The sequence below is a fragment of the Neodiprion pinetum genome, chromosome 1, assembly GCF_021155775.2.
Source record: "Neodiprion pinetum isolate iyNeoPine1 chromosome 1, iyNeoPine1.2, whole genome shotgun sequence".
Classification (NCBI taxonomy): Eukaryota; Metazoa; Arthropoda; class Insecta; order Hymenoptera; family Diprionidae; genus Neodiprion; species Neodiprion pinetum.
In genome coordinates, this window is record NC_060232.1 from 35,435,795 (window position 1) to 35,454,044 (window position 18,250).

At 42.3% G+C, this 18,250-nt stretch overlaps 2 protein-coding genes across 3 annotated transcripts in view; one reads left to right on the forward strand and one right to left on the reverse strand.

Annotated features, from left to right (window-relative positions):
* The window catches only part of Poxn (Pox neuro), a 26,908-nt gene extending 8,720 nt beyond the window's left edge, over nucleotides 1-18,188 (reverse strand). Inside the window, exons 1-3 of one of the 2 annotated variants that reach the window (XM_046614310.2) lie at nucleotides 17,741-18,188; nucleotides 13,061-13,111; nucleotides 2,868-3,088 (exon numbers count right to left, since the gene is read on the reverse strand). In XM_046614310.2, coding sequence (XP_046470266.1) covers nucleotides 2,868-3,088; nucleotides 13,061-13,073 — 234 coding nt within the window. In that variant the 5' untranslated portion in view covers nucleotides 13,074-13,111; nucleotides 17,741-18,188. The remainder of the gene's footprint in view (nucleotides 1-2,867; nucleotides 3,089-13,060; nucleotides 13,112-17,740) is intronic. The other variant, XM_046614300.2, reaches the window with a different exon arrangement.
* Nucleotides 1-18,250, forward strand: part of LOC124224833 (lachesin-like) — a 287,180-nt gene that overhangs the window by 145,613 nt on the left and 123,317 nt on the right. The window lies entirely within an intron of this gene.

Here is an 18,250-nt window from a genome sequence, read left to right on the forward strand (position 1 = left end):
TTAATGGGATTTCGAAAATTGCAAGATCTTCTCCAACTTTCCGTTATCATATAATTTCGAAATATTATAATTCGCGTTTATAGATATTTACGGCAAGTGCGCATTTCTGTTTCAGCAACTGTATTTAGAGGCAGGATGTGGCCAAGTAGATCAATCATTTCCGGTGGTAACACGCGTGGTAGTCGGCCGTTTAATACGTCGGTTATGATAATTAATGCAAAGGTTGAAGTGTAATTAATTATTGCACGGCGTAGATCATGTCGGTGAAAATTCAACGATTGGCCGGCAGCATTTATCGGGCAATTAAGATCTTTGCCGCAAAGAGTGCCTCTGTTTGAACGAGAACAACACAGAGCTTTACACCGTCACCTAGATATATCGTATTTATTTTTCACTTTATGATTTATCGAGTGGTCTTTACTCCACTCGAGGTCCTGAAACACGGCACATGCTGGTCAAACAGTGGTAAATAGCGGAGAGTAAATAAGAATTTCCGTATCGAATATAAAGCGTCGTCCATCGATTCCCATCATTGACCATACACGTACTGTAATAATGTAACGCGTTCCCGACGACGTAACGACGCCGTTTAATATCATCCATTGCGGAGAAATAAAAGGGAAAATTCACGGACCGATAAATTTCGCTCTTAACAAATTGAGGACGTGATTATTACGCATTACGTATGTATCGCCTACGTATATACGTCTTCGGAACTTGTCCATGCACCGATGCCTGTGAGAGAGAAAGTGAAAAGTACACATCGGTCTTTCGAGTACCTATCCGTCTACTATATTCATTACAGACGCGTGTACCGTGTGTTCTAATAATCTTGTCGACACGCTGAAGCGGTCTATTATATCTACTGTACGTAAAAGTAAAAGGATCCAGCGTAACAATTCCGTGTGTACCTTATACCGCCGGAAGTCTAGTGTGAACTAGAGTTATTTCATACGCCCGTGTTCTCTTTCCGCAACTTTCGATTCTCGTCCACAACGTCGGATAATTCAGGAAGTTATGCATATAGGCCTGGCACTTGTCCCGATTAATGCGATAGCCTTCGGCGATCGAAGCGCGTAACGCAAATTGAAGAAAGGAAACGGATCTTCCGATCCAAAACAAAAAATGCACAAACTAATTGGCAAACCGTATCGAAAAATTGGCGTGCGTGACTGCTTTTACAACTTTTTTATGCCGACGATGAGATGATGCTTGGAATTCTTCGAGCCCGAAATTAGTGACGCGGCAAGATTCCGGGGCCGCGATAGGATTAAATATTTTATAGATAATGATATGGATTTTGGAAAAATTGGCTAGTCGACGATACTCATATTTTGACAGGCTGCACTATGTATAACCCAGCACCTTTCGTTACTCAGCAATTATTCTGAATGCCGCGGGAAGGAGAATAGAGGTTTAAAAGGAAAGGCGCGGAGAGCTGTGTTTGTGGTTAGAGGTTTTAAAAAAAAGTAAAAGGCACCGAGGGAGCTTGCCCTAGATCAGGGATCGCCGAATCTTCTGTAAAGTGGCGCGCACCGATCCAGGCAATTAAAGGGTTGGCCGAGCCTCATTGTTTAATTACCTACCCTAAATTTTGATCAGAAAAAATTTCCACAGCTGCGCCGGCGCGACTTTGCCTTGTATTTTCCTACCAAAATTACAGCTTTACAATTTCTTAACCTGCGGTAATTGATATATAGAGAAAGAAGAAAAAACGAATTATAGATCCTGCGAAATTCGACCTATTTCGATATCTTCCTTATACAGATACGGGGCATAGACACCATAACGTCTCGATCAAGATTCTACGTCTTTTTTTACGTACTTTCATGCAAAAAATTATAAAGAATATAAAAATCTGAGACATGAACGTAAAATCTTGATTGAGATGTCATGGAGTGCCCAATACACGTATGCATTTCATACGAAAATCGATTAATAGAGTTATTCAGTGATGCGGGATAAAAATTAAATTCGACGAAAGAAAGGCAGTAAGAAACAGAAGCGTTCGGTGATGCGGCTAAGAAATTGGCAAACAAAACGACCCGCGTATACCTGTGCATGCTCGTATCGTACATATTTATACAGAAACTACGGAAAAAGTCTTTAAGCAACGTGCCATTATATTGCCATTAGTGATCATACACGCACGCTTCATTGTATGCACAGTGAGTATGTTATTGCGATCTGGAATTACAAGCATTGCCTGATGCACACGTGTGTACACATCTCGCTGTAAGTTCCACGGATATTCTAGTTCGATAAGAACAAAAATAAAGAAAGGAAAAACAACTGCAACCTGCCGTTTTACGTTTTGAAGGTCCCGACGCTTGGGGGAAAGCCTTGATTTCGAAGCAAGTCGAAAATATTGAGAACAGAAAGGTATACCGTACGTAGGTACTCGAAAAGTTGCCGGAAAAATTGCGATCATTGGAGGAAATTTTGCGCAAAGTTACACACGTTTTTGTGAGAAACGGACCAAGGCTCGACCGATCCTGACGAGCTTTTAAGTAAAGCTTGTTCCAGCGTATAGCGGGACGAATCTACAATTATCCAAACACCTTCCATCAAGTATTTGCATAATATCATATACTTTCCTCCAATTGAACGAGTTCCCCGCAAATTCCCGTTGCGATTTTTTACACGGTTTTTAAATCGAGGCAACTCGGTACATCTTTTCACCGCGCGAGAAAGGATTACGGGTAGGAAAGACCGCTTCAAGGGTCGGTTATCCGTCAATTGGTCGGGTCGAATCACGCGCCTCTCAAAAACGTGATAAATCCCGTCAAGCGAGCGTAGAATGTAATTTCTTCCTTTCTGACAATAAGCAGGCAGGCTGCATTTCGGATTCAAGATTGTAATTTCACCTTCGTTTTACTGCCACCAATGCTGCCAGGCCTGATGCTTCCGGTCTCGTAGAACCTGGTAAGAATCTTCGATACACATCCGTGGGAAACCAGGAGCTGCCTCGAAATGTCGCAAGGTCGAACACCGAGCAGAGCGAGTTCGACTATCCTTCGTCTGACGCAGTCGGGTAATGGTCTTCCATTAACGAACACGCCTCCCAGCTGATTGACTCCGGCTTGACCTGCAACAAGACAGACGGTATTTACGGGCAAAATTAACCGTGGCCGATCGAACCACCAGTCGCTGAGGAACTCGAAGGAATCGGCATCGCTCCCTGCGTCCAAAATCACAGATGCAATCACTGTCAGCTGTCCGATGCTAACTGACAAGTCGAGAAAAAGAAATACGAAATAATATGCGCCACAGATCATAACGCGTAACGTGCATCGAGCATCTACGCGGAACTGATTAACGCAAGGATCGCATCGCTATCCGAACCATCGATCTCGATCAGCGCCTATCTTTACCACGCTGTAAAACGCACCGTTTCACTGTTAATTCACTACCGAGAAGTTACGCGTACTACGTGCATTGAAAAAGAATTCAGAACGAGCAGAGGCGTCGGTGTAACTCTTGATGTATAGTAACTTTGTACTTGAAAAACGATGATGCGAAGGTAGGAGAACGCTCACCTTCCAATCCCACTAACGATAGGCTCGATTCTACCCGCACTGATGAGTCTGAAGTTAGTAACGCTAACGTGACGAAGCACCGGTTGAAAAGATCATAAATGCACGATTTTAAAAAGACTTTCAAGGAGTTGGTTTCTGAAAAGTAAGAGTATGTTTTGGTCGTACGTTCCGAAAGGTGGCAAGTAACGATTTCTCCTAAACACACGTCGTTACAGTAACGTTCCTAACTTCATCCTCGTCAAGACTGAAGAGTCACTTCAGGGCGGATCTCTTCCGATTGCCACGAAGGATTCTTGCCATTGACGATCGCGTCACCAAAGCACGCGTAGATCCGATTTCCGGAGTGCGGATCGATCGCGTGTCGATGATTGTGCAAAAGTACCGTGGAGGAGGATCAAGGCTCGCTAATCTCACGGCGGTTCCATTGAACGATCGTATCGTAACGTATGCGTATAAACTCGGCAACGAGTTCGGCGAAGAGGATGGAAATACTGGCAGTGAGTGACTCGAGAGCGAGTTTTGTTTCGGGCAGGTGGTTTCGCACCGTGCTTCGTCCTAACGACAACGGGCAATCGTAGGTATCCCTGGGAGCGATTCGACATCCCATCCCGGGGCTCGCGTGTCTCCGAATCGGCGCGGCGGCCCCGAGGAAACGTCCAGGGTGAAACCGGGGTCGTGTAATTACCTTAGAAGCGCCTCCGAAACCCTAGACTCAAAATTGCTTCCTGCAAATTCTCCGCTTCGGAGATCTTCGCCGGGCTCCTTCGGTTACATTACGCGATGCCCCGTCAAAATTTAACACCTTTTCTCCACCTGTCCCCGATGAGTTCTTCGATTATGAACAGGATGCCTCTACACGTAGTTAAACGTGGAAGGGAACTAGTTCGCGAGTATAGACGACCGCCTCGCAACCAATTTGCCAAACTGTTCGCCACCCGGTTGACGAACTGGGTCGTCATGGTGGTTTTTAATCGCGGCTGCCGAAACTCTGCACAATAGGTAATTTTCGTCGAGTAACGGTCGATCGAAGAGACATTTTTCTTAAGCAATATTTCATTCCGACATTTCGATCGGGCTGCAGCCTTTCTTTCAATTCTTTGGCGTTCGTATATACTTATAAAACTAGTTTTAATTTGTAATGATATGAGAACACATGCGTTATTAAACATGTGTCTGCACCGACCTGTTAAAAGTTATATGTGGAAACTGATATGCACAATTGCTAACATGATATAAAAATACAAAAATTCAAGGCGAGATTTACAGAAAAATTATTCACAAGAAAAGGATCAGGTATGATCAATTAGATGTTGAGAGATTAAACTTACAATATATATATATATATATATATATAGTGACATTCCTCAATCATGGTGTTGAACGCTTGGCCGGTTAGGGAGGAAGTGAGGATACATTGATTTATATTGACTAACGATGATCGCCATCATTTTTATCGATAGTCGAAATGTGGAATGTCAATTTAAGATGGATACATCTTGAGAGTTAAGCGTAATTTATGAATATCGAATGACCACAGTGTGTAAGTGACTGAGCTTTTGAATATCCGTTCGTTTATTAACAGCAATGTTGCTGTTTTTGCTGATACGAAGCATCTCGTTTATGCAACGTTTATACCAGTTTGGTTCTGTTGTTAGTACAGTTGTACTGTTGAAATCAAAAGTATGTCCTAAATTTGAGCTGTGAGAGGCTAATGCGCAACTATCAAAGTCATGACTTCTAAATCTGGATTTACGACTTGACAATCTGTTTTTTTAAATTTTGTCATGATCGCCTGTAAGGAGAGACGACAATGGATACTGGATCGTTGACGTGGGATCCGCGAATTATTGATGACCGACTACAGCGAAGAAGCGGGATGACGATTAAAATATAGATTCTGCTTACCTGTCTATAGAGGATACTCTATTGATGAGGATACAAAACTGATCCGATCTATGCCGCGAGAGAACAGAACGACAACTGAGGATTTACAAGACGAGAACACGCATAGACGATACTCAGGCATGATTTCGCAATAATAGAGAATAGGACGTAAGGTACAGATCTGATTTGTTTTGAGTCGCGACGCGGGCAAGCGGCTAGATTTGAAGTAGAGACGGCCAGGTAAACATTGTATTGTGAGTACACGTGTAATGATGATTTCAAATATTTAGGTTTTCAACGGAATGAAAAATTTTTGTTAGTTGTTGGTAATTTTAAATGTGACATTGATTTGTTCATCTTTCGATGTTTTTTTTTAATTTTCATTAAAAGATCAATCGCATAAGGAATTGACGTTACTATTTTTTCAGTTGGATCATCGTTATTCCAATCTATGGAGTTAAAACGTTTATGAATTCTATTATTCTGTATCTCCTTGATGAGGAAAAGAGGAAAATTATTATTTGATAACGTTTTCTGCAACATTTTTAGATCTTTTTTAATACATTTTGAATGGGATATGTGTAAGCAGCGGTCAAACAAACTTACTGCTACCGATTTTTCGGTATTACGGGGTCTTATTTAGAGAAGTTTCAGGGCGGAGAAGCGGGTCTATGTCGCTGCTCAATTAACGATCGAGCCTCGGGATTTGACTCGGGAAGAAATGATAGGCCACCTTCTGAATCTGGGTAAAAGTCGAAAAACGTTTAAGAAAACGAGTATCCGTCAGTTGAAGCCCCGATTAGATAGTCGGAATATTGATATCGCCGGTCTATCAGTCGCGATGCAGCGACACGATCGGTGTTCTCTAAGGTTTGGCGTTATAAATCCACCGCACCGTTTATTCGACTCAGTTTTAATCTAAATTGTTATGGGAAATAGATTGGCCTGAGTAAATTCGGGCTTCGTTGAGGTGTCGATGACTTGTCCTTATAGCTTCGTTAATGAACCCTACGAACATTGTTATCTAATTATTATACAAAGCAGACCACATTTTCCAGAGCTGGGCGTTATTTTCTCTACCAAATTAACTGATCCTCGCCAGCTCGACTCGGTCCCGCATGCAAATTGAAAATTAAAAAAAACCTCGCTCGGTTCTCGTCCCAGCTCGTTATCTCGTTCGTTATTCTCTCGGGAACACTCGCCACCGGCATAAAACAACTCGAATTTCCCTGTGTTCGGGGAACAAATAAACCCCCGCGTCGATTAAAACGATTCTGTCACCGTGGTGACCTGGGTTCCAAACGAATTTGTTACGGGCGTACAGGTATATCAGGGTGTTTCGGAAAAAAACAATTTACGATTTTCCACCTTGGCACCCCCTAAAACGTTTGTTTAGGTTAAAAGAAAAATTCTGTGCAGAGATGAGCGTTCTAAATTATGTGGAAGGTAGCGCTCATTTGATTTCCCAATTTTTTCCAAATTTTTTTGAATATTTGAAGAAACACTTACCTAACGCTTTAATTATTATTTCATTCCTGACATTTATATTCAATCCGAAGATCACGATCCATAACACAACGATATATCATGCGGGAATCTTATTCTCCCTAATTAAAAGTTCATATTAAATTATAACCATTTTACGAGGTCGAATTAATAATGAAAAAGTCGTCGTACGCAAATCTCAAACTTCAAGTGGAGACTTGACATTACAAGCATGGGTCTTCTTTGCGACGTGGATTGATATTACGATTGATGTAAGCAATAAAAAAGAATCTTATTAACGATACTTCACAAATTCAAAAAATTGTATAAGAGCGAAAAATCAACTGAGAGCGATCTTCCGCATAACGTTGAACGCTCATCATTTGCGAAAATCGCAAATTATTATTTTCTAAAATACCCCAAGATATACATTCCGTTTCAGTCTTCATTCGTTTCCATAGATTCTCAATTTGGAAAGAAGTTGCGCTATCAATAATTCACACGTTTCGCACCAACTTTGGAAAAACTGACGAGCTTATCGATCTTCGAGATCTACATAAATCTTCATCGTTTCCGTTTGTCCTATTGGTTTCTTATTTTTTTATTTTCATCGCCGTTTTGACGTACCGATTTATCAGAGACGCCCCGCTTCGCGGCTTGACGCTGTCACCGGTTTCGGGACAACAACCGGATGAAGCAGATAGAAGAGCGCTAGGCCGACTGTGTAGTTGGTGAATAAATTTATCCCAGATGCAGAGAAGTCTTAGGTACAAATATAAGTATATGTTTCCGTAGGGACGGAATTCAACGCTGCGGGAGCTTCTTAATTTTATTCCCTCGTATATGTATATATATATATATATATAGTGGCTTGCAGTAGCGATTAATTGGAGGCATTATAATTAGTAGACAGCTGAAATTCCTAAGATTTTGGTTAATTAGACTCCTGGATGGTATTAACTATAAACCCCACGGTGCAGTGTTTTCTTCGTATACGGGCCGGGTTAAATCCACGCGCTTTCACCGACTCTTTGGCGATCTTATCTCTCGGATCGGAGTTTCGAAAGGGTTTTTTTCCCGTCGATTGCGTTGCTCTCTTCTTCGCTCTCCACTTTACTCACATTTCGTCTCACGTTTCGTTTCATTTTATTCTCCTCTTAAATCCCGCCGCTGGTTATACTCGCTGACGACACTTTGTCCGTTTTAACCGCTTCTATTTTTTCTCCACTTCTTCCCCCTGGTTATCCCCCCCCCCCCCTCCCCCGTTTCTCCATCTATCTTTTATCAAATTTTTCTCTCTCTCTCTCTCTCTCTCTTTCTCCTACATACCACGCCGAATTTTGTCAACACCAAAGAACCCTCGCAACACAATTATCGCAGAGATAAGCGCGACGTGCTTGCTCGAGTTTGCATACGTCTATAATATTTGCATGTGCAGAGAGGCAATGTAACCGAATGCTAATTCCGGGGATATCTATGGCATACAATCAGTAGGAATAAATATCCAGAAACGCTAGTAATTGCAGGCCGGCTTCATGTATATATATACCTGTATATATTTACAAATATATGTTGCAGTGGGCACCCTTGCCAGCTATCTATTCGTTTGTCATTACGAATTTAAATGAGAAGTTTGATAAGAATCGCGTATACCTCGAAGAATTAGTTCGCCGTAATGTGTACCTGCTAACAATGCGGTTCAGAGGAAACTTGCATCGCGGTTTCTCTTCTACTACGACTTTGCAAAACTCACGGTTATACTATTGCGAAACCGCTTCTGGAGGTACCTTGTATTACGCGTTACGTAGCTCGATGGCAATTAGATTGATGGATAACGCGCGTCGCTATTGCATTCGCGTGTGCAATATTAGAATATCTATCGCAGAAGGGTTTAAACCTCACTTTATTCTAAGAGTGTAGACAAAAAAAAGTTTCGTCAAATTCACACGGCGGGTGGACGAATCTAATCCGGCCAACTGTTTCACAGGGTTTTTGTAAAATTTGGAAAAAAAGGTGAAAGAATTTATCTACATTTATTTTCCTCCGATTCCCTGCGCAAAATAAATCTCAGTAAGTGTTCTTATCTAAATATTTATATCGAAACTATCCGACGTGTATTAGAAAAGATCTGAAGTTGTTTAGAAGCTTTGCTGAGAAATTCGAATATTTTACGTGTGGTGATTTTCAGGTACATTTTTTTGACCCTACCCTGGTTTGAAACCATCTCGTTTCCTTTTTTCTTCAAAAATATTATTCTTTCTCCATTTGTTTTATAAACGAATTTTTAACCACAAATTTGTCTGTTTCGAAACGTTTTTTAAAATAAATTTTTCGCGTTGCGTTTCGAAACGTGGATTGGCCAGGGTTTATAATCAATGTTATTGGAGACAAGTTGAGACATTGATGGCCACTAGAAAATGTTCGAAAGATACGCTACTCCGTAGGTAGGGAGAGGTGAAATTTTTAATGCTCGAAGTCGATAATAATTCACCCGATCCATGTGTATACAGAGCCGTTAACTTGACCGACTACCAGGCGCCCGATGACACGACGAGGAACTACGAACTGATGCATGCTGGGTAATTTTTTTGATTTCAGATCTCGAGATAAGCGCTTCGAGATTCGCCGTATTATTATTATACCTACACATACGTACGTATAATTTCTAAGCGTACATCACTCTTGAATAATTATCACCTTCGTTAAAGAATTCTGACACGTTTCCGTCGATTAAATATTTTGACAACTGTTAAACGTGTCCCAAACTTTGGTCACATACCATGAACGGTTGACCTTTTAGTTTATTGCATCACGATAGAAGCAGAAAAAAAGACAACTTAACAATATAATAATAATATAAGAGGTAGAGTAGCTTGTATTGAATTGAAAAAATCTCATCATTGAATGTATAAATGAATATGAAATGACGATGAATTATAAATGTGAATGACTTATTCCAAAGAACACTCCGAATGATATGGTATACTTCATTGATTTTTTTTTCGTGTCTGATTTATCTTTTGCGGCGGTATAACTGTCTGTTCGTTCTTCGTGAATTTTTAGTTTTGCGATCGATCGAATTGAACGTTCATATTTTCGAATATCGGCAAAGAAATTTGGCGACCGTGGTAAAAACGCAGCGGGTGAAACTCTTGACATTGGTATATTATATTCGCAAGAAATCAAGGTAAGTTGTGATACGAGTCGTTTGACCGGACAAAGCCGAAGGTGCATCATGATTTTGGCGTTATTATGATAAAAAGAGGCCCCGTTTGCCCCGGGGTGAAATTTTGCCTCGCTTGTATAGCCGTGTTACGTTGGAAGAAGGACGGACCAACGGACGGGAGTAAATTATTATTACCACAAAAACGGAATGCGCCTCGGCGATGCAGCGGGACTCTAATATCTACATACACGAATCCGCGAGATATGAGAAACGTGTTGGTACTTTGCGTCCCTCCTCTTGTCAACCTCTTCTTGTGTAATCACACGACACACTGACACCATTAGAATTGCCTAATTCATCACTTTACAGCTGCCCCATGTTTGCAGTATTTTTATTGTTATTTAACCCGAACTCGCTCGTTGTTTCGCTGTTTTGCAGCCGCCGCTTCCGCGGCAATGTCTTTATTTCGCTCTCCGCAACCACAGCGGAAATTAAGAAGGGCCAATTAAGCGAGCGATTTGTGCAGGCTATAATTCATCAGCAAATTACTGCGTTGAATTCTCTTTTGTTTTTGTAATTATTTTTTTTTTTTTTTTTTGCCAAAATACCGAGCTTTCGACAAATGTGCGGAATATTATGAATTTTCTTTTACGTAGAGTGAAAACAAGAGCGACGATCGAAAGCTCCGATCACTGTTATAATTGCTTGGGAACTCGTCTAGTTTTTTCTTCGAGAACGTCGCGCCGACGTTATTAATTCGAGTCAAGTCATCAAATAAAAGTGAGATCACCGTACAAAAAAAAATGAGAATTTTTTTTTCGGCTGCGTGTTTCTCACGATAATTTAGTCATTTCCGCGCGTTCTTGTCGTTGATTTTCTGCAGAATTTCTTTTTCTCTTCTACCCGTACATTTTTTCAACTTAATTCGTCGCGTCTCGGTTGCAACGTTTTCAAAAATCACAAGTACAATTTTCTCCCCTCTTCATACGCGATTTACAGCTTCGCGATATGCGGTGTATAATTGTTACATGTCGGATCTCGGAAATCGCGGTTTCGTTTCTTTTCCACCGAGGTGGTTCGACGCTCGTTATTTTGGACGGATCCGCCGACAGGAGTAATTGAGTTAATAACATAATTATCCGAGCCACGTATAATTATTATACGAATGGTTTAAGCCCGGCTCCCGATCCTCGGTTCGCTTCGATCGAACGTGAAGGCGCGTGGCTCCGATTATATCCCGTATTCGCAGCTACAAGAATCTCTCTGATCTTTATGTTTTTAACCCTTGTGTAAAACCCACCATGTATTGCAGATTGCGGGACGCTCTTCGCCGTAGATCCGAAGGACTCGCGGTTTCCTCAAGGAATCCAATTGGAATACAATTAGATGACGTTCGAGCTGAGAAGTGAATTTTGCTATTTTGCGGATTCGGTAATGTAAATCGAAACCAATTATGAACCGCTAAATCAACCTTAGGAATCTCAGCAAAATCGGTTAGCTTTTTCTTCGCTTGATTTTGCTAATTTCACTTAATTCTTATACGTAGGTCGAGGTGATTTTGATTTGAATAACTGAGAAATAAAAATAGTTACATGCCATTTTGATTTTTTTTTTTTCAAATTGAAGATCCTGAATCACTTTGAATCTAAGGATCTAAATTATTTTAAAATCGTACGTTGTAATATTTATTATTTGTTCGTTTGATCGAGCGTCATTTAATTTTGGACTAATCATCCCAATAACACGAATGTGACGGAGAGAACAAATTGTCATTAAGGTTGATGAGCAGTTGCGGCGTAAAATTTTCGACAGACAATTCAACCGGTTTACTCTGTAAGTAACGGTGAATCGTTGGGAACCTCCCCTTGCACACACGATATACGTTACATACAAATGTGAATTCAGATCAAGCAGGTATTTCATTCCCACGGTACAGAGAATATTCCGGGTGAAAAATTTGGAGAATTGAAACGATGTGTGTAGAAAATGGTTATAGATATTTGTATCACGCATACACCTATGCAGGTACATCCATGTTGAAAGTTGTACGGCACTCTGTGTGGCCCGAAGAATTATGCCTATACATGTAATATATAAGATGCAGGAAGTGCGGAGAGGCACCTGTGAGATTTTGATTTAGAAAAATCCCGATATACCCACATAAGTATAATTAAAGTTGGTATAAAATGTATTAAAAAGCAATAAAGAAAGGAAAGAGGCAGGCAGGACCGCCTCTCTTGGCAGCTGAACTGAGACGCGGTGCAGGTAGATTGTTTTTTTTCTTAAACTTTTTCAACCTGTACCACGGATTCTAAAACGGTTCCGTTTCATTTGAATCCATAGATCTTAAACTCGGTGGGCCGAATAGGGATTCTCCGTTAATTACTATCAAAATGTCTTTTAAATCGTGATTTAGTTGAACCTAACGCCGTGCCGAGCTTCGACGGCCGCGTTGCAGGAACACTGACCGGGCCCGAAAGGCCCTTCTATTCGGTTCCCCGCGGGATCCGACGGGGACAGATTTAATTTTTACTACTGGATACGTCGCTGCCTCTGATCTTGCCGACGGTAGCTGAACACCGGACTCAGATCCGAGCTGAGATTACGCCTAGCTAATTTATCCCCCTTTTCATTCTAGTTATAAATCTCGGGAAAAAATACCGGCGACAACAACCTGTGACGATCGCGCTTTATTTGACGAAAATTTAACAAGAATTTCCTCAGTTCCGAGTCTTAAAGACTGTAACGGTTTTGCGGTTTAACTCTGTCACGGTGCAGCATTTATCCCCAAATTCGAAATACACGTCGAACGTCGGACAAGTTTTAAGCGACAACTTGGATGTAATGAGTATATATGTACGTATATTGATATTTTTCGTCCCTTTGATAACATGCTTTTTCAGTGTCTCTACTTTGAGAGAGTGAGAAAATGTATTGTTCCTTCTGATTACAATTAACCTGATTATTTTGCATATTGGCGACTTACCGGTGTGCGGCATCTCGGATCGTTGGAGAGGATCGATCCAGCCCTTTATTTCTGTAACAAACGAGGAGAATTTGTTGCTTTTTGTTGTAAAATATTCCACTTCTGACGGGGGGTCGTCTATTTTTCTGTTCTCGGGGTGGCGAAGGCGCGCGTCGAACCCGCTTCTGCCCCCCTCGGAAACCCGAACGGCTCGTAGCCGGCGGTAATATTTTCACCGGGGCGCGATACGTTATTCCCTCCTTTCTCGGCTCTCTACCGGCGGCGCTTGCGGCTTCTGGGCTTCTGTTCTAATGAATTTAAATGTATTCAAAGCGCGCGCTTGACGCTTGACATGGCAGCCCTTAAATATGCAACCAAAGCGATAAGCAAAGCACGGCTAAATATTACGCTGGCAGAAACAGTGGCTCTCATATCGCCGTCACGCCGTCGCGACTAATCGACACGGCGAATTGGCAACGGAATTTGAAAAATCTGCGAAGGTTGTTTGCGGGTACGATAAGGTTGGGAAAATTTCTAGTTTGGATCGAAAACCGGGAACGCAATTTTCGGGAATCAATGGAAAAGGTCGAAATTCATAACGATCGAAATCCGGGAAAAATTCATCCAAAGTTTCGGGGATCTTTTCGTCGGGGAATGGATTCGGTTTTGGTGGTTTGAGAACTGAACGGTCAGAGTATAGTCGAAACGCGTGCGTAGCGAAGCGGATGGCGTGTACTTTGAGATGCAAATTAATGCATGATTATCAAACTACCCGTTACAAGTCCACCCTCCACCCCCGCTTATTCATGTACAACCGGTCTGCTCGCTACCCTTTTGCCAGGTTCATGCCTCGGTGATTTCGAGGTTAGAGTGGCATTACCACACCGCCAAGGAAAACGCCGAACCCCGCATTAGGCTAGTTACACGCTTAGATCCCGTTTAATCTGATCGAATTACAGATCACGTGCGTACCGACGGAGTCAAAATATTGCACGCCGTTGGATTTTTTCCCCTATTTCTTTCGCGGTACGCGATCGGTACGAGTGTAAAAAATGTAACGGGGTTAAAGTTTCGTGAGGTTAAAAATCTCATTCGGAAAGCTTGCGCGCTGCAAAAAAAAAAGTGCGGCTCAGACTTCTATGAAATATTTTTTGGTGTCGATCTAACAATATTTTACGTCAACGTAATACTACCTGTCGTCAATATAACACTGTACGACTTTCGAGTTCCGAATTGACCACAAAAATTGTACTATAGTTGTCCACACCTGTCATTTTTGGTCAATTTTAACACCGCCAATTTTTTACAACGCGGGATTGCCTGACGTACCATAAACCAAAGCGAGCAGAACGTTGCACTCGACCTCTTTAGCACTATTCTAAAGTTGGAAAACAGTGATTTTTCGACCAACCTGAACTTAGAATCGATCTGCAAGCTCGATTCGCACCGAGTTTTTTAAATAATTTCTTTCGCGCTTAAATATCAATCTTTTCATACGATGTCATTCAATTTGAGACGGAACATTGTACGGACCTAATTTTTTTATTTTTGTTTTTTCAATGGAAATCATATCGCGATACTTTAGCGACTAGCTTGAGCTTCGCATAAAGGTAGCGAAAAATCGTGTTTTTCATTTCCTCCTCTCCGCAAGACAATCCTTCTTATTTTCAACGGCACGAAGCGAGTAGGTATAATTTCCTCCCGGCAAAGCGGCAGCGGACGTCTTCGTAAAAGAAGGATTGAGCGATTATTATAAATCAAAGGACGACCATAGTCCGCATGGGCAGCACCGCATTTCTGGCGTTCCCAAGGTTTTGCCGGTGTAACTCTTGCGAACACGTGTCTTCTCCCCGTTCCCAGCTCACCTCCTCCCCCTTTGTCCCCGCGGCGAACTCTTCGCGACGCGATACCCTTAACCACCATTAACCGTTCGAAATTCCAGCCTCGGCACCATCGTCACTCCTTCTTTCCTTCTTTCCTTCTTTACTTTTGCTCCTGCAGCGATCCGGCGGCGGTGGTTCTCCTACTTATACCTGAATTATTTCTACCAATACGAGACGAGAGCTCCCTCGAATCCTCGGCCCGAGCTTGAGCCGCACTTACAAACCGATCTCCGCTTCACCCGAGTCTGAATTACGGGGTCGAACCCGTCAATTTATCGGCCTAAACCGCGGGCCCTGATTTATGTCCGTGTAATGCATTCTTAGGATCTTAACCCCGCGTGCAGTACAGCAGCTGTAACAGATTTATCTACACTGTCCCCGGTTTATTGAATCCACTCGATATCGGTAGAGAATTGTCCAAGTCCTTAGCGGGAAATCCAAGACTCCTGGATAGGAGAAGGGGGGCAATTAAGGACATCGATTTTAGATAGTGGTAAATAGTTTTAAAAGTGACGGCTGCACTTACACGCGGGTTAATTACACGGAGGTACAACGCGCAAGAACAGCTGTCCCGTTCGTCCGAGATTGATCTGGACCGTTCGAACGGATTCCTAATATCCCGAAGCTCCGGCTTATCTCGGAAGATCGACCTTATAAATTCGGGGCAACTCGCGGCATGCCCTAAAATCGGCGAGTTATAAAAATAAAAATGAAGCAAAATAAAAAAAAAACAAGAAGAAGCGTATAAAAATGAATGGCGAGAAAAAGGAGGAAAAAAGGAGAGCCCGTGGGCCATAAAAATTCGAATATACATATTAATGCTCGTCCCGACGTCGCACGATATTCCGCGCGGAGATCGTGCGGCGAACATTAACCGGCAAAAGCTGGCAGGCAGGCAAGCGGCGAACGTATAACGTCATGGTACAATCTTCGATCGTTTTTGAACGGTCTTGGCTGCCCTGCCTCGGTGCTTCGTATCGTGTCACGGAAGTTGGTCAAAACGACTTCGGACCTTCGGAAAGATAAGTATTTTCGAGGGAGAACGAGAAGAAGAAAAAGAACGAGTATTCGAGGAAAAAGTATCCGAGACCGAGATTTTTCCGCAACGAAATCGTCGCCGCGAAACGATTTTGCCCGCGGCGTGGGCGCGGAATTTGAGATTTCGGAACTGATTACCCCTCGCGTGAAATGAGCAGCTAAGCTTTGGGGAGGTAATTAGAATAATTCGGGGCTGGTCTTTGGGAAGGCCGCATTTACAGGGGGGGCGGGGGGGGGGGGGGGGGGGGGGGGGACGGCAGCGTGAATCTAGAAGGAAAGTGTATACAACGTACAAGGAAATTTGCATTTCAAATGAAGCGATGGCGTGTTGCAATTGGCCGGATTGGACACATTGTGGGCACACATTGCCCGCGTCGTTTATACGCCGAAATCGCAACGCGTTTTGCCTCAAGCTTATTCTACATTACGCGACGTATTTGTTGTTAGATTTACAGGAAAAAATGGAAATAAAGATAAAAAAATTTTTTTATTTATTTATTTATTTACACGTGCACGCACAACGTGGATTCAGGATAAATTTAATACGGAATTTGAATATTCATTATGCCATGCGCTCTGTTTGACCCGCTTCTATACATGATTCGCCATAACCGTACGTGCAATTGGCAATCTTAATGCATGCGTGTAAACGGTATTAATCACAGACCAAATAGCCTCGAATGATCGACCGACCTGACCGGCCGTGCTAAAACCTTATGGCTAACACTTAAGACATTGAATATTTATCAGCTTTTATCCCGTATACTCATAATTAGCGTCAATGATCTTCATCATTCACGACACAGCGCGGAATTAGTTACACCTTCGGCCAATACAGGTATAGCCGTATAATATAAATCATATTAACCTCAACATCTAACACGAAAATCTATCCTGGGCATCAAGAAATCACACAAAATAATTTCCGCTACGGTTGTGCGCGTTTTTAGTTTAATTTTGAACACTTGTTATTTTTTTCAAATCGATGCAACGATATATATATATATATATATATATATATATATATATATACACACACACATATGTATTATATTCACACCGTATTCGTTATTACTTACGAAATGAAATCTTTGTACATAGGTCCTAATTAACAGCCAATTAACTGGTAATATATCGACGAAATTTGCGCTTTCGACGTGCAGGTTACGCGTATAATATAACGAGTTAGGAGTCATTCGGCCCGTTGCACGTCTGACATCCGTTACGTAGTGATTTGTGAGGAGGCAGAGGATGTATATATATATTCGTAAAAGAAAGTAAAAAACGTAAAAAAAAAAAAAATAATATAATAAAATAAAATAAACGAATGAAAAATTATTCACCTTCGCGTCATCTTATCCCGAAAAAGTAGAAAAAGTCGTTTACCATTCTCGAACCGACCTTCGGTGACCCGGCGGATAATTTCGTTCTTTTTATCGTTAAACTTGTCGTTGTCGTTGTTTTGTTTTTTTTTCTCCGTCATCTTTTTGCAAGTACCTCGGACACAATCCCGACACGTTTACAAGAGCGCGAAGAGTAGTTTTCTCGGCTAGGGGGAAAAGACATTATGGCTGGTAATTGCCGCAGCGAACGGAGGCAGTATACTATATGGGTAATTGGATCAGGTCCGCGGCTAGGAGGATCCCGATGTTGACAAGAAATACAAGGGCAATCAATCGGATCGGCTGCCGTCATCGGCGGATCGCCTATGCGAGACGAGATCTTGTCGCAAAACACGAACGAGCTTATGCGAACGTTTCGAAATGCCTTTGCTACATACCTGAGGATTGTTAATGGTGTGTTTCGCGCTGGTTCAATCCGTGCCCGGCATCTGGATCATGTCTGATGGATACCCATATACGCAGCTTCCTCGGAGGATCGCGACGATGCTTATTGACGAGACGATCGGTCGGAGCTTTCCTCGCGCTTTCAGAGCCGAGCTTCTCCCTCGTTCCTTTTGCAGTCCCGATTTTTTTTGCCCCGCTGCAGATTGACAAATAGCCACTGCACGCAGCTCCTCGGACCTTCGGACACCTTCGATCCCCGCATGAACAACCGGCTCTCCGCTAAACGCACGTGGTTTTGTCGATCCTGGTTCTGGTTCTCACTTCCCCGATTCCTCCTCGGTTTTTCAAACTTCCTTGCGTCTCGGTCTTCGCTCGCGAGAGCAAATCTGCGACCCTTCTTCGGTGGATAAAAAAAAACCTCTCTCGCACTGCTGGTGTACCGAACCAACGAAAAAAAAAAAAAAAACGTTACACCGTCCAGAAGAGCCGTGCGGAATTCGTTG